General features: G+C 39.3%; 1 protein-coding gene across 2 annotated transcripts; it reads left to right on the top strand.

The window, feature by feature from the left end:
• The first annotated feature begins 5,748 nt into the window (after positions 1-5,748).
• On the top strand, positions 5,749-13,997 carry LOC110605949 (DExH-box ATP-dependent RNA helicase DExH12). 2 transcript variants are annotated; one of them, XM_021744640.2, is made up of 5 exons: positions 5,749-5,826; positions 6,299-6,440; positions 6,565-9,544; positions 10,189-10,578; positions 10,716-13,997. In XM_021744640.2, exons 3-5 carry the CDS (start codon positions 6,587-6,589, stop codon positions 13,905-13,907), a joined length of 6,540 nt encoding a protein of 2,179 aa, XP_021600332.2. In that variant the 5' UTR covers positions 5,749-5,826; positions 6,299-6,440; positions 6,565-6,586; the 3' UTR covers positions 13,908-13,997. The 2 variants fall into 2 exon arrangements, with proteins under 2 accessions (XP_021600332.2, XP_021600334.2); XM_021744642.2 differs by lacking the exon at positions 5,749-5,826 and having other exon boundaries at positions 6,295-6,440.
• Positions 13,998-14,282: the final 285 nt, after the last annotated feature.

The following is a 14,282-nucleotide window of genomic DNA, read 5'->3' as shown; positions in this document are numbered from 1 at the left end:
CATCCCTCTTAATTCTCTTCTTGAACCTAATCAACAACAGAGCAGTAAGTCGTTTCTCCCCATTGGTCCAGCTCTTTAAGCAAGTAATGGTAGAGACTGGAGAAAGCATACAACTTCAATGCATTCTTAATCTCAGTTCAACCCTCAATCTCAAAGTAATGCTTTGACAAGTGAGAACCCACCTGAATGATACTGCAAAAAGTTGTCTCATCTAACAAGATGAAGTCAAGGCTTGCAGTTGTACAATAATCGAAGTGCGTTGCAAATTTCCTCTTACAGGTTTCTTCAATGAGTTTACATGATGGAAATGATGAAACAGCAAGCAGGATTGGACACACTGATTCCTGCAACAAAGTTTAACAGTTAGTTTCTAAACAAAATCCCAATTAACTTCCGAAATTTGTCTGCTTCGTCTTCCATTAAACTTGTGCATAATATAAAAACTGTTGTTGTGTGACCTTCTTCCACTAGGAGAACTCCAACCCTGCATATAATATGTACATGAAAGGTATCAATATCTTATGATTCGATACTAGAAAAGGGATCTCTTCTTTTCTTTTCAGAAGTCCGAAACAGCAGTCACTTCTCCATTCTTTTAATTCTAGTCAGACAAGAAGCATATCATAACAGCAAGTTTAATTATTATTCAAACAAGTATTGCTGGATTAAATTCTGTAAATAACTACCTCCGAGAGGCATTCTAAAAGTGTTTTGCAGCATTCCTGATAAAGAAGAGTGACCCCGAACTTGTCAGCCAATAAAAGAAGCTGAAGTAACAAGTTTCCAAAATCCTTGCTATCTTCCAAACTGATTTCTCCACTGTACATGAAGTCGAGCATAATCTTGAATGCTTCTAGTGAGACATCAGTTAAAGAGACATCTGAGGAACTACTCTCACTCATTCCATTTGTGAACATCTGCATTGCAACTATTTTCCTTAGTAATGATCGATTTTATTTGGATTTTCTTAAAATAAGAAAATGCATGCACAAACACACACCAAATTGATTGCCAATTCAGAAAAACAACTTAGCAGCAGAGATACCTGTATAGATGGCAGATAATCACATGCATACAATGTTGTATTTAGTCAGTCAATAAAGAATTATTATATTCTTAAAGTACTTTTGAGGTTTCTATTTCCTGACTTCAGTGCTAGAAGTTTCAGACTGATAATGACATGAACTTTAAAATATTACCTGCAACATATTATAAACTCAGCATGTTGAAAAAAAAAAGTAATATTGATATTGTGTTATATATTGCATGTCTTTTCATACCAAAATAGATATACAAATAAAATAAGAAAAAGAAAATGAAAAATATATTGGAGTTTGATATCCAGGAGACTTGATTTGTACTAAAATCATCAATAACAATCGTAAGAAAAGCCATCCGAATTGCTAAATCGATATTATATATTGGATATGGTTGCAAACAAGCAGTCAAACTCATGCAATAAAATAAGCTGAACAGTCCAATTCATTTTATGAAATAATACTTCTTTTAGCCGTTCATATGTATTAACTTGTGTAACCATGAAAATATTTGCATTTTGAAGTTTCATTCTAAAATTTCCTAAAACATGCCACTTAAAGAATTAAGGATGTGGAGGAGACACATAGCAGAAAATTGACTAAGATTATTCACCTTTGCAAATGGGACACTCCATAAACTTAGTATGACCCTATGAGGCTGTGCAACAAGACCATGACCCTCGATATACATGTTCACATCACTGTACTCTCCAGCTGAATACAATTGTTTGAGCTTTATCACATTGATGGGAAGTCCAAAGGGGAAGGCTGTATAACAATGCGGCCGAGAGTTTGGATTTGATAATTCCACATTGCTACCAGGTCCAAACAACTTTTTATTAAGTTTAAAACGTTCTACAATTTCCTCACATTGATAGATTGCCTTCCCCGAAAGGAAAAAAAATTAAGGAGATAAGAAGAGGTCACAAGTCACTATTTGGGCAGTGATCCCACTAAGTAAAGCCACAATGCAGTTTCCGCTAGGTCAAGTCACAAAGCTGTTCTCGCTAGACTATTCAGTCATTGGTCCCGCTAAATAAGATCACAAGGCAATTTTCGCCAGGTCAGGTTACAAGGCAGTTCCTACCAAATTATTTGGGCATTGGTCCTACTAAACAAGGCTACAAAAGAGTGTCCACCAGGCGATTCTTGCCAGACCATTCCGGCATTGGTCCCGCTAAGTAAGACCACAAGGTCGCTATGCCATAAGCGAGGCGTTGGTCCCTATAAATAGATTATATGCATCAGACAACCACGAGGGTGTATACTAATCCCCAAAAAGATGAAGGTGGTGCCAATCAAAGGATAACATCAATAAAATGAGCTTTATAACCAAGAGTCAAGATGAATAATTGGGTAAAAGCCGATAAATAATTGAGTGAAAATCCCTTGTTATAAAAATGCCTAAGGTGTCTTATGGTGCAACCCGGGTACCCGTCAGGCCACATGTTCCGGTATTCATTCTATTTTACTAAAATTCTATAAGGTATATTTGTTAAATTGGGCGTTAAAATCCACATATGAATATGTTTTTGCTGTCGAATAAGATATGCAAAATATGCATTTTTATTACAAAAGTTTATAAGGGGATAAAAGGGAATTAGGCGAAGTCTCTATTACAATAAAATCTTCTTAAAATCTATTGGCATAAACTCAAACTCATCCTCTGAGTTGACACCATTTGAAAAGCCGTACGAAAGACTGTCTCTCCAACCTAAAAGGCGTTATAGTCGGGCTGATTGCAACCTCCGCAGTATGCTTGCACTTTCATGAAAACCCACTTTCAGCTGCTCTTTGCAGATCGTGATGATATCATCCGCATAAATCTGATTATCCTCAAAAAGAATAAAGAAAGCATCCTATTTCATGCCTCCTGCAGACGATAGTCGCAAACACAAAAATACAGTGGCATAACCGACAAAATCTTTAATATGACTCGAAAAACTAGGCTACCATCATGACTAAGGAAAGACAAAATAACGCAAACAGTAAAATCGTGCCACGTAATAAAAAAGATAAACCGTCACCTTCGAATATGAAGAATCAAAGACAAACGGGGAATCTTTGATGCTACATAACAATTGCTCAAAGCAAGTATGAGCTGTCACTTTGGGACTAGGATACATGGCAAAGACATGATAATTAGGAAATACAGTCCAGTATAAGGAGAGATAGACTTGGACACTCTAATACCCGAGTTATCATCAAAAACCCGCCGCTCTCTCGACGAAGCGAGTCTCGATACGAAGTTATTGTTATCATGCACAACTTAGCATATTCCCATTATGCCTATAATCGTAGGATTACCAGTCCATTAGCCGGTCCCATCACTGCCAAGTTATTGGAAAATGTCATATTTATCTTCACGTTATTACAGTATAAAAAGAGAAAGATCACATATGAAAAGGTAAGCTATTATCTAATACTAAAATTTTAAACAATTCATTGTATTCTCTGTACTATTCGACGGAGTGGCTGCTGTTAGCACCCACTATCACCTCACATTCTCTTCCTTGCAGGTTCTAGCCAACCACAGCACAGTTCCATTTTATCCACGTCATCAATCTAATTTCTGCAATATTATTTTAGCTAATCACAACGTAGTTTAATTTCGGCCACATAATCAATCTAATATCTAATATATGCGATATCAATATATAAACTAAACTAATATTATATTTAAATAAAAATGATATTTTTATAAGTAAAAAAAACTGGAACCAACTTAAATTTTATTATTTAATATATATTTTGCACATGTATCAAATTTAAATACACAATTTTATTAAATGATTTATTTGAAAAAAATCAAAATCAAATTAAATCGCTAATTCAAACCAGCTAGTTTTGATTTAGAGAATTGGTCTCTTGGTAAATGTTTCGGTCCGATTTTGAATTTGATAGGTCCAATGCTAATGAATTGGACTGTGATCTAACCATTAGTGCTAAATGGCAAGCCAGACTGTCTAAATTTATTTTTTTTTTCTTAACATCATGTAAAAAGTTGTTAGCTAAATAAATTAATTTAAAAAGTTTGAAAAAAAAAAATTAAAGCGCCCCTGTCCCCCTGTCCCTAACACCTATTTCGCACTCACTCAGTCTCTCCTAAGACAAAAGAAAACGTAGCACAACGTTGTGCAGTGCAACTCCTCATCGTCTTGGCCTTTGTCTGAACTACACCTGTTCATCATCGCCGCTGCAACTCCTCATCGCACGTCGCTGTCCGTCATCGCTGCTGCAGCTCCTCATAGGCACGTTATTGTGCATCACCGCCGGTCCAAACTCCAGCGGCTCCTCATTATTGCTGGTCCAGACTCCAGGCGCTCCAGCTTCTCCGTTACTCACTGCAACTCCTCCATTGCTGCTCCTCCTCCACCGGACCACCATAGGTATATTTGAATAGTTCGTGCACGACTTTCTGCGGATAGTTCTTTTGATTTAAAATTTGTGGATGGATTAAGTGAGAACTTGATGCTAAATATTATTTATGGATGGACTAAGTGAGATCTTGATGGTAAATATTGTTTTAAGTATAGGCGCGCAAATATGATTTCTTATTTGTTAACATGGTTGTTAAATTCGAGTCGTATTTTCTTATTTATTAATAATGGGTGTTCAGTTCGAGTTGTATCTGGAGACATGGGTAGAGTAGTCGCAAAAATTAAATTATTCGGATTTCAATTTGATTTATATTAATAATATTAGAATTCGTCTCGAATTTGATTAAAAATTAATTTAATTATTTGAATTTGTTTCAAATCCAATTTTTATTATCCGAATAAAATCCGAACTCCTTTATTTTTATTTTTGTATATTTTAATTAATAATTTATATAAAAAATTTTTCATTAATAATTTTATTTAAAAAATTTAATATTTTTAAAAAAATTTTAAATTTAAATTTTTAAATAAAAAAATATAAAAAAATATAAATATTTTGTAAAATATATTTTTATATTAAATTAATTATTTATATAAACAAATTTGGACGGTGAATATTCTATACATAAAATTCAAACTCAACTAATATTATTTTTTAAATTTGAGTACGTCACAAACTCGATTATAACTATCTAAATTCATATTATTAGAATTCGATCGGATCGGATATCCAAAAATATTCCCTCCGTTTGCCATCCTAGTAGGGATAGCAGACGGGTGGATTTTCACGAGCGTCCAATTCACCCAAACCCTATTAAAATTGATTTAGATTTTTATAAAAATCAATTTAAACGAATTCAGATTTGAAATATTTTACTCATATTAAATTCGGATAGGGTTCGGATTAGGTGACCCGTTACCGAAACTAATTAACTATACGAACAAAACTAACCCTAATCCTTCCTAATTACTTTTTTTTCATTTTACTCAAGTCATACACCGCTTCCCTCTCTCCCCGGCTTCCCTTCCCATAATTCCCAATCGACACCTCTCTTCCCACTTCTCTCCCCAGCGACGATAAATCTTCTCTCTCCCCAATTAACGATATCTCCTTCATCTCCGCCTCTCTCCCCCACTTCATTGACGAGTGCTGGCACCGCCGAAGTCTCATTTCTCTCCCCAGTCGACCAGTCAGCCATATCTCATTCTCTCTCTCCCACTTTCCAGTCGGAGACAACTCTTCCCTCTTCCCAATCGACATCGGCGACATCTCCTCTCTCCCAAGTCAGTGACATCTACTCTTTTCAGTTGACGCGTCTATCCCCTACTTTACTGACGACTGTCGAGATAACCCTTGCCTCTCCCCAATCGGCTTTGGCGACATCTGCTTTGACTGGAACTCTCTTCAGGTTTGTAATCAAATATTTTGATAATTAAGATCTTTTATGTGAATTTTTAGTTGTTATTAAAGATTTTTAGAATTTATGGACTATTAATCTGATTATTTGAATACTGTAAACAAAAATCTGATTATTTGCTATTTGGTTACTATAATACTGTTGATTTTTAGAAATTTTATATATAATCGGGTTTGGATTTGGATACTCTCAACCTCAATTCTGTGGGTGCCTACCCGTTGCCATCCCTAATCCCGTCACATTTAGAGTTTGATATTTTAATCTGCTTAAAATCACAAATTTTCTTTAAAAAAAAAAAATGTGGATGGGCTTTACGTTAGATTTGAAGTGTGTTTACATTTATGTAACCTATGCGGGTGGGTCTGCCGAAATTTATTGAAATTTTCAGCCCATCAATATAAAGCATTCGTTTAAAATAAAATGACGTCGTTCTAACGGTCTTTATTAATGGTTGCGAAGCCAGGGTGGTGATAGAAGCTGAGGCGGTGATGCAGCCTGGAGGAAATAAGAATGGAGGTTTAGCGTTTCCTTGAGTGGAGATTATTCGGCTGCTGTAGGTGCTCTGTTACGTTTGCTGTGTTTCTGTGCTACTGCTTTTGTTTCAGGTATAGCACAATCTTTTCATGCTGTAGTTTTTTTTTAATAATTTAAATCTAAACTCTAGAATTGCTGAACTTAGGGTTTTAATTTTAATAAAATAAATAATGATTTATTTTTTTTTGACTTTAGGGTTTTGATTTGAGAGCTGTTAATGGCGCACCTTGGCGGTGGTGCAGAAGCACACGCCCGATTTAAGCAGTATGAGTATCGAGCAAACTCTAGTTTGGTCCTTACCACTGACTCTCGCCCGCGTGACACCCATGAGCCCACTGGTGAGCCCGAGTCGCTTTGGGGCAAGATTGATCCTAAAAGCTTCGGTGACCGTGCTTATAGAGGCAGACCTCCTGAGCTAGACGAGAAGATTAAGAAATCTAAGAAGAAGAAGGAGCGTGACTCACTCTCAGAGCCTGTTCCCAGTCGCCAAGCTAAAAAGCGTCGCCTCCGAGAAGAGAGTGTACTCAGTTCTACGGAGGAAGGCGTTTACCAGCCCAAAACCAAGGAGACTAGAGCTGCATATGAGGCCATGCTCAGCATCATTCAACAGCAGTTGGGTGGTCAGCCTCTCAATATTGTTAGCGCAGCTGCTGATGAGATTTTGGCTGTCCTCAAGAATGAATCCGTTAAGACCCCTGACAAGAAGAAGGAGATTGAAAAGTTGTTGAATCCTATTCCCAATCATGTGTTCGATCAGCTTGTTTCGATTGGCAGGCTTATCACTGATTTCCAAGACGGGGGTGATGCTGCAGGGCCTGCTGTGGCCAACGGTGATGATGCCCTTGATGATGATGTGGGTGTGGCTGTTGAGTTTGATGAAGACAACGAGGATGATGAAGAAGAGAGTGATCTTGATGCTGTTCCCGACGAGGAAGAAGAAGAAGATGATGTGGCAGAGCCTAATGGTTCAGGGGCAATGCAGATGGGTGGTGGAATTGATGATGAAGACATGCAGGATGCAAATGAGGGCATGGGCCTTAATGTGCAGGATATTGATGCTTATTGGCTTCAAAGGAAGATCTCACAAGCTTATGAACAACAGATTGACCCTCAACAGTGCCAAAAATTGGCGGAGGAGGTGCTTAAAATACTTGCCGAGGGAGATGACAGGGAAGTTGAAACCAAGTTGCTCTTGCATCTCCAGTTTGAAAAGTTCAGCCTCATTAAATTTCTTTTGCGTAACAGGCTGAAGATTGTATGGTGTACCCGATTGGCAAGGGCGAAAGATCAACAGGAGAGAAAACTGATCGAGGAGGAAATGATGAATTCAGGTCCAGATTTGGCAGCAATTTTGGAGCAGTTGCACGCTACAAGGGCAACAGCAAAAGAGAGACAAAAAAACCTGGAGAAGAGTATAAGAGAAGAGGCTCGCCGGCTCAAGGATGAGAGTGGTGAAGATGGTGATAGGGATAGGAGGGGGCTTGTTGATAGAGATATGGACAATGGTTGGGTGAAAGGTCAGCCCCAGTTGCTTGATCTAGATAGCATTGCTTTTGAGCAAGGTGGTCTTTTGATGGCAAATAAAAAATGTGATCTTCCCGTTGGTTCCTACAGACACCAAAGCAAGGGTTATGAAGAAGTTCATGTGCCAGCCTTGAAGCCTAAACCAATAGCACCTGATGAGAAGCTGGTGAAGATATCTGACATGCCAGACTGGGCACAACCGGCTTTCAAAGGGATGCAACAGTTGAACAGGGTGCAGAGTAGAGTGTATGAGACTGCCCTTTTTAAGGCAGATAATGTCCTTCTTTGTGCCCCTACTGGGGCAGGGAAGACTAATGTTGCTGTACTCACCATACTTCAGCAAATTGCATTGAATAGGAATCCAGATGGTTCATTTAACCATGGCAACTATAAGATAGTCTATGTTGCACCTATGAAAGCTCTTGTGGCTGAAGTTGTTGGTAATTTGTCAAATCGATTGCAGGAGTATGGTGTCAAGGTTAGGGAGCTAAGTGGAGACCAGACATTGACACGTCAGCAAATTGAAGAAACTCAAATTATTGTGACTACCCCTGAGAAATGGGACATTATTACCCGAAAGTCTGGGGATCGCACTTACACACAGCTTGTGAAACTTCTTATTATTGATGAAATTCATCTCCTCCATGATAACAGAGGACCTGTGCTCGAGAGTATCGTTGCTAGAACTGTGAGGCAAATTGAAACAACAAAAGAACACATCCGGCTGGTGGGATTATCTGCTACACTGCCTAATTTTGAAGACGTGGCTCTCTTTTTACGGGTTGATATTGAAAGAGGACTCTTCCATTTTGATAATAGCTATAGACCTGTTCCTCTTTCTCAACAGTACATTGGAATCACAGTGAAGAAGCCACTGCAGAGGTTTCAGTTGATGAATGATATCTGTTATGAGAAGGTAATGACCGTAGCAGGAAAGCATCAAGTTCTTATTTTTGTCCATTCTAGAAAGGAAACAGCAAAGACAGCTCGTGCAATTCGGGATGCTGCACTTGCTAATGATACTCTTGGTAGATTCTTAAGGGAAGATAGTGCAAGCCGGGAGATTCTGCAAAGTCATACAGATATGGTCAAAAGCAATGATCTGAAAGATCTGTTGCCCTATGGTTTTGCAGTTCATCATGCTGGAATGACGAGGGCTGACCGTCAACTTGTTGAAGATCTTTTTGCAGATGGGCATGTACAAGTGCTGGTTTCCACTGCAACTCTTGCTTGGGGTGTTAACTTGCCTGCTCATACTGTGATTATCAAAGGGACTCAGATTTACAATCCAGAAAAAGGAGCGTGGACTGAGCTAAGTCCTTTGGATGTTATGCAGATGCTGGGTCGTGCAGGAAGGCCTCAGTATGATTCTTACGGAGAAGGAATTATCATCACTGGCCACAGTGAACTTCAGTACTACCTGTCTTTAATGAATCAACAGCTTCCTATTGAAAGTCAGTTTGTATCCAAACTGGCCGATCAATTGAATGCAGAAATTGTTCTTGGAACCGTTCAAAATGCTAGAGAGGCCTGCAATTGGCTTGGCTATACTTACTTGTATGTCCGTATGCTGCGAAATCCTACTCTATATGGCTTAGCACCAGATGTTCTAACCAGAGACATTACATTGGAGGAGAGGAGGGCTGATTTGGTAAGCAGCAACCGTTCAATTAGTTTGTCCTTTGATTTTTCTCATTAATTTTGTTCCTTTTTATTGCCTGCTATTTTTCATTGTCGAAATGTTTATTTATTGCTTGTGCATCTGGACATTCAGTTGGGCTGTTGGTAGAGCAGATTTAATTTATTGCATATTTCTAATCCTTCTTCTGTTGCATGAACAAATATCCTTTCCTTCTACTGTTTGAAGGCACTTTATTTTTACATTTTTCTTGTGGCATATGTGCTTATATTTTATCAGCTGTGGTCAAGTCTAGTTGAGTAAATTGGTCCTTGATCTCTATATACTCCTGAAGTGCAAGTATGCACTTGCTAAATGCATATAGCACTCTCTGCTCTGGGGAAAGAAAGAAAAAACTAATTTCTTATTTCATGCATTCAACCTTGTCCAGTGACGCAGTTCTAAATAGGATTAGCCAATGCCAATTGTTTTACTATTGAGAAACCTGTCTGGTGTTTTAACACAAACTATCTTGTATTCTTTTTCTCATATTCGTATGAGTGGGGCTCTTTATCTTTTATTTCTTAATTTAGACTCTTTTCAGCTTATTTCTTTTGCTCATATGTGTGTATTTATCTAATTCTAAGTATGTAATCCTATTCTAACGTTTTTCTCAGATTCATTCTGCTGCAACTATCGTGGACAAAAATAATCTAGTCAAGTATGACAGGAAAAGTGGATATTTCCAGGTCACTGACTTGGGTCGCATTGCTAGCTATTACTATATAACTCATGGGACCATATCCACATATAATGAGCATCTGAAGCCAACAATGGGGGACATAGAGCTATGCCGTCTGTTCTCACTAAGTGAAGAATTTAAATATGTAACAGTGAGACAAGATGAGAAGATGGAACTGGCAAAGCTTTTAGACCGTGTTCCAATTCCAATCAAGGAAAGTCTGGAAGAGCCTAGTGCTAAGATTAATGTCTTGCTTCAAGCCTATATTTCACAGCTTAAGCTTGAAGGGCTTTCCCTTACATCAGACATGGTGTTCATAACTCAGGTTTGTTCTCAAATCTCAGCCTTTTCTTTTCAAAAAGATTTAAAAATATATATATATATTTATATTTTTTAAATTTTATTTCAGTTAAATGCTGACCATTCCGTTTTTGCTATTTTTTAAACCTTTTTTGTGGTCAGAGTGCTGGCCGTCTTATGCGAGCTCTTTTTGAGATTGTCTTGAAAAGGGGATGGGCACAATTAGCTGAGAAGGCTCTGAATTTGTGTAAAATGGTGAACAAGAGGATGTGGAGTGTCCAAACACCCCTGCGTCAATTCAGTGGGATCCCAAATGAAATTCTGATGAAGTTGGAGAAGAAAGATTTGGCTTGGGAAAGATATTATGACCTTTCATCACAGGAAATTGGTGAGCTCATTCGTTTCCCAAAGATGGGAAGAACATTGCACAAGTTCATTCACCAATTCCCAAAGGTCAACCTGGCAGCACATGTTCAACCAATCACCCGTACAGTGTTGAGGGTTGAACTTATTGTAACACCAGACTTTCAGTGGGAGGACAAAGTCCATGGATATGTGGAGCCATTTTGGGTCATTGTGGAAGATAATGATGGTGAATGCATTCTGCATCATGAGTACTTTATGTTGAAGAAGCAGTACATTGATGAGGACCACACATTGAACTTCACAGTGCCAATTTATGAGCCATTGCCACCTCAATATTTCATCCGTGTTGTGTCAGATAAATGGCTCGGGTCACAAACTGTTTTACCTGTTTCTTTTAGGCATCTTATTTTACCAGAAAAGTATCCTCCACCCACAGAGTTACTGGATTTGCAACCTCTGCCTGTGACTGCATTGAGGAATCCGTCATATGAAGCTCTTTATCAGGATTTTAAACATTTTAATCCTGTCCAAACTCAAGTCTTTACTGTTCTATATAATACAGATGACAATGTATTGGTTGCTGCACCAACAGGGAGTGGAAAAACCATATGTGCTGAATTTGCTCTATTGAGGAATTATCAGAAGGGACCTGATAGTGCAATGCGTGCTGCTTATATTGCACCTCTTGAAGCAATTGCTAAGGAACGGTATCGTGATTGGGAGAGAAAGTTTGGTCGAGGTCTTGGCATGCGGGTTGTTGAACTGACTGGAGAAACAGCGACAGATTTAAAACTTCTTGAAAAGGGTCAAATAATTATCAGCACTCCAGAAAAATGGGATGCTTTGTCTCGTCGCTGGAAACAGCGGAAGTATGTGCAGCAGGTTAGTCTGTTTATCATTGATGAGCTCCACCTAATTGGTGGTCAAGGAGGTCCTGTCTTGGAGGTTATTGTTTCTAGAATGAGATATATTGCTAGTCAGATAGAGAACAAGATTCGAATTGTGGCATTGTCATCTTCTCTTGCAAATGCCAAGGATCTCGGAGAATGGATAGGAGCCACTTCCCATGGCCTTTTCAATTTCCCTCCTGGGGTGCGTCCTGTCCCCTTAGAAATACACATTCAGGGAGTAGATATTGCCAATTTTGAAGCAAGGATACAGGCCATGACAAAACCAACATACACTGCAATAGTCCAACATGCCAAAAATGAAAAGCCTGCTATTGTGTTTGTTCCAACGAGGAAGCATGTGCGACTCACTGCAGTGGATCTGATGACATACTCAAGTGTGGACAGTGGAGAGAAACCTGCCTTTTTGTTGCGGTCCTCAGAAGAGCTGGAACCATTTGTTGGCAAGATTCAGGATGAAATGTTGAGGGCCACTTTGCTTCATGGGGTTGGTTACTTGCACGAGGGCTTGGGTAGTTTGGATCAAGAAGTTGTGTCACAGCTGTTTGAAGCTGGGTGGATTCAGGTTTGTGTCATGAGCAGCTCAATGTGTTGGGGAGTGCCATTGTCAGCGCATTTGGTGGTTGTGATGGGAACTCAATATTATGATGGGCGTGAAAATGCTCATACTGATTACCCTGTTACAGATCTCTTGCAGATGATGGGTCATGCCAGTCGACCTCTACTAGATAACTCTGGGAAGTGTGTCATCCTCTGCCATGCACCTCGTAAAGAGTATTACAAGAAATTCTTATATGAAGCTTTCCCTGTGGAAAGCCATTTGCATCATTTCCTGCATGACAATTTTAATGCAGAAATAGTTGCTGGAGTTATTGAAAACAAGCAAGATGCAGTAGATTATCTTACTTGGACATTTATGTATAGGCGGCTCACTCAGAATCCTAATTACTACAATCTCCAGGGAGTTAGTCATAGACATCTTTCCGATCACCTTTCAGAGCTTGTTGAGAACACATTAAGTGATCTAGAAGCAGGTAAATGTGTTGCTATTGAGGACGACACGGACCTCTCTCCACTGAATCTTGGCATGATAGCATCATACTACTACATCAGTTATACTACTATTGAGCGTTTTAGTAGTTCTTTGACTCCCAAGACAAAGATGAAGGGTCTTCTGGAAATTCTGGCTTCAGCTTCGGAGTATGCCCTTCTTCCCATACGACCTGGAGAGGAAGAGGTGCTTCGGCGGCTGATCAATCACCAGAGGTTCTCATTTGAGAATCCCCGTTATGCTGATCCGCATGTGAAGGCAAATGTACTGCTACAAGCCCATTTCTCAAGGCAATCTGTGGGTGGAAACCTTGCACTGGACCAACGAGAGGTGCTTCTTTCAGCCAGTAGATTGCTCCAAGCAATGGTTGATGTCATTTCAAGCAATGGCTGGTTAAGCCTTGCTCTTCTTGCAATGGAAGTTAGCCAGATGGTGACTCAGGGGATGTGGGAGCGTGATTCGATGCTTTTACAGCTTCCACACTTCACAAAGGAATTGGCGAAAAAATGCCAAGAGAATCCTGAAAAGAGTATAGAGACAGTATTTGATTTGGTAGAGATGGAAGATGATGAAAGGCGGGAGCTTCTCCAGATGTCAGATTCACAGTTGCTGGATATTGTGAGGTTCTGCAACCGCTTCCCCAACATTGATATGTCATATGAGGTGATGGATGGTGAGCATGTGAAGGCGGGAGAAGATATTACTTTGCTGGTTACTCTGGAACGGGATCTAGAAGGGAGGACAGACGTTGGAACCGTTGATGCTCCCAGGTATCCTAAAGCCAAAGAAGAAGGCTGGTGGCTTGTTGTTGGTGATACCAAGAGCAACCAGTTGCTTGCCATCAAGAGGGTTTCTCTCCAAAGGAAGTCAAAGGTGAAGCTTGAGTTCGCTGCCCCCTCAGAAGCTGGAAGGAAATCATACACACTATATTTCATGTGTGATTCTTATCTGGGCTGTGACCAAGAATATGGCTTCAGCGTTGATGTCAAAGAAGCAGGTGGTTCAGATGAGGACAGTGCGAGAGAGTAATTCCATTGTCTGATTTTCTGTGTGTGGACTTCTTTTAGCATCATAATTCGACATTAAGTAATAACTGATTTTTGAGGAGGTATTTGCTCATGATCTAGAGTCTGATTCTGTTATGTTTATTTGCTTGATAACCTTTTGCTGCTATTACCTATATCGATGAAGATGAAATATCATTCTGGGCAGGCTGACCCCTGCACGCATGAAAAATCTTTGTTGTGGACAATTTTTTTTTTATCATGCAACTGAAGAATTGCGTTAGAACCCAGTGGGCTACAACACGAAGGAACACAACACAAGAAAACTAAAACATATCCCAGCTCATGTTTTATGAGAGGAAAGCCCAACTCGGAACAGAACCAATCCAGAATTCACAAC

Source organism: Manihot esculenta, chromosome 18 (genome assembly GCF_001659605.2).
Source record: "Manihot esculenta cultivar AM560-2 chromosome 18, M.esculenta_v8, whole genome shotgun sequence".
In the NCBI taxonomy this organism is placed as follows: Eukaryota; Viridiplantae; Streptophyta; class Magnoliopsida; order Malpighiales; family Euphorbiaceae; genus Manihot; species Manihot esculenta.
The sequence above is the reverse complement of the archived record's forward strand: the minus strand, read 5'-3'. Positions and strand labels throughout refer to the sequence as shown.

Bases quoted from the DNA above. Each gene is read 5' to 3' on its own strand.
- LOC110605949 (XM_021744640.2), top strand. From the start codon at position 6,587: ATGGCGCACCTTGGCGGTGGTGCAGAAGCACACGCCCGATTTAAGCAG. The intron at 9,545-10,188 runs GTAAGCAGCAAC...CGTTTTTCTCAG, and splicing joins AGGAGAGGAGGGCTGATTTG to ATTCATTCTGCTGCAACTAT. The intron at 10,579-10,715 runs GTTTGTTCTCAA...TTTTGTGGTCAG, and splicing joins ACATGGTGTTCATAACTCAG to AGTGCTGGCCGTCTTATGCG.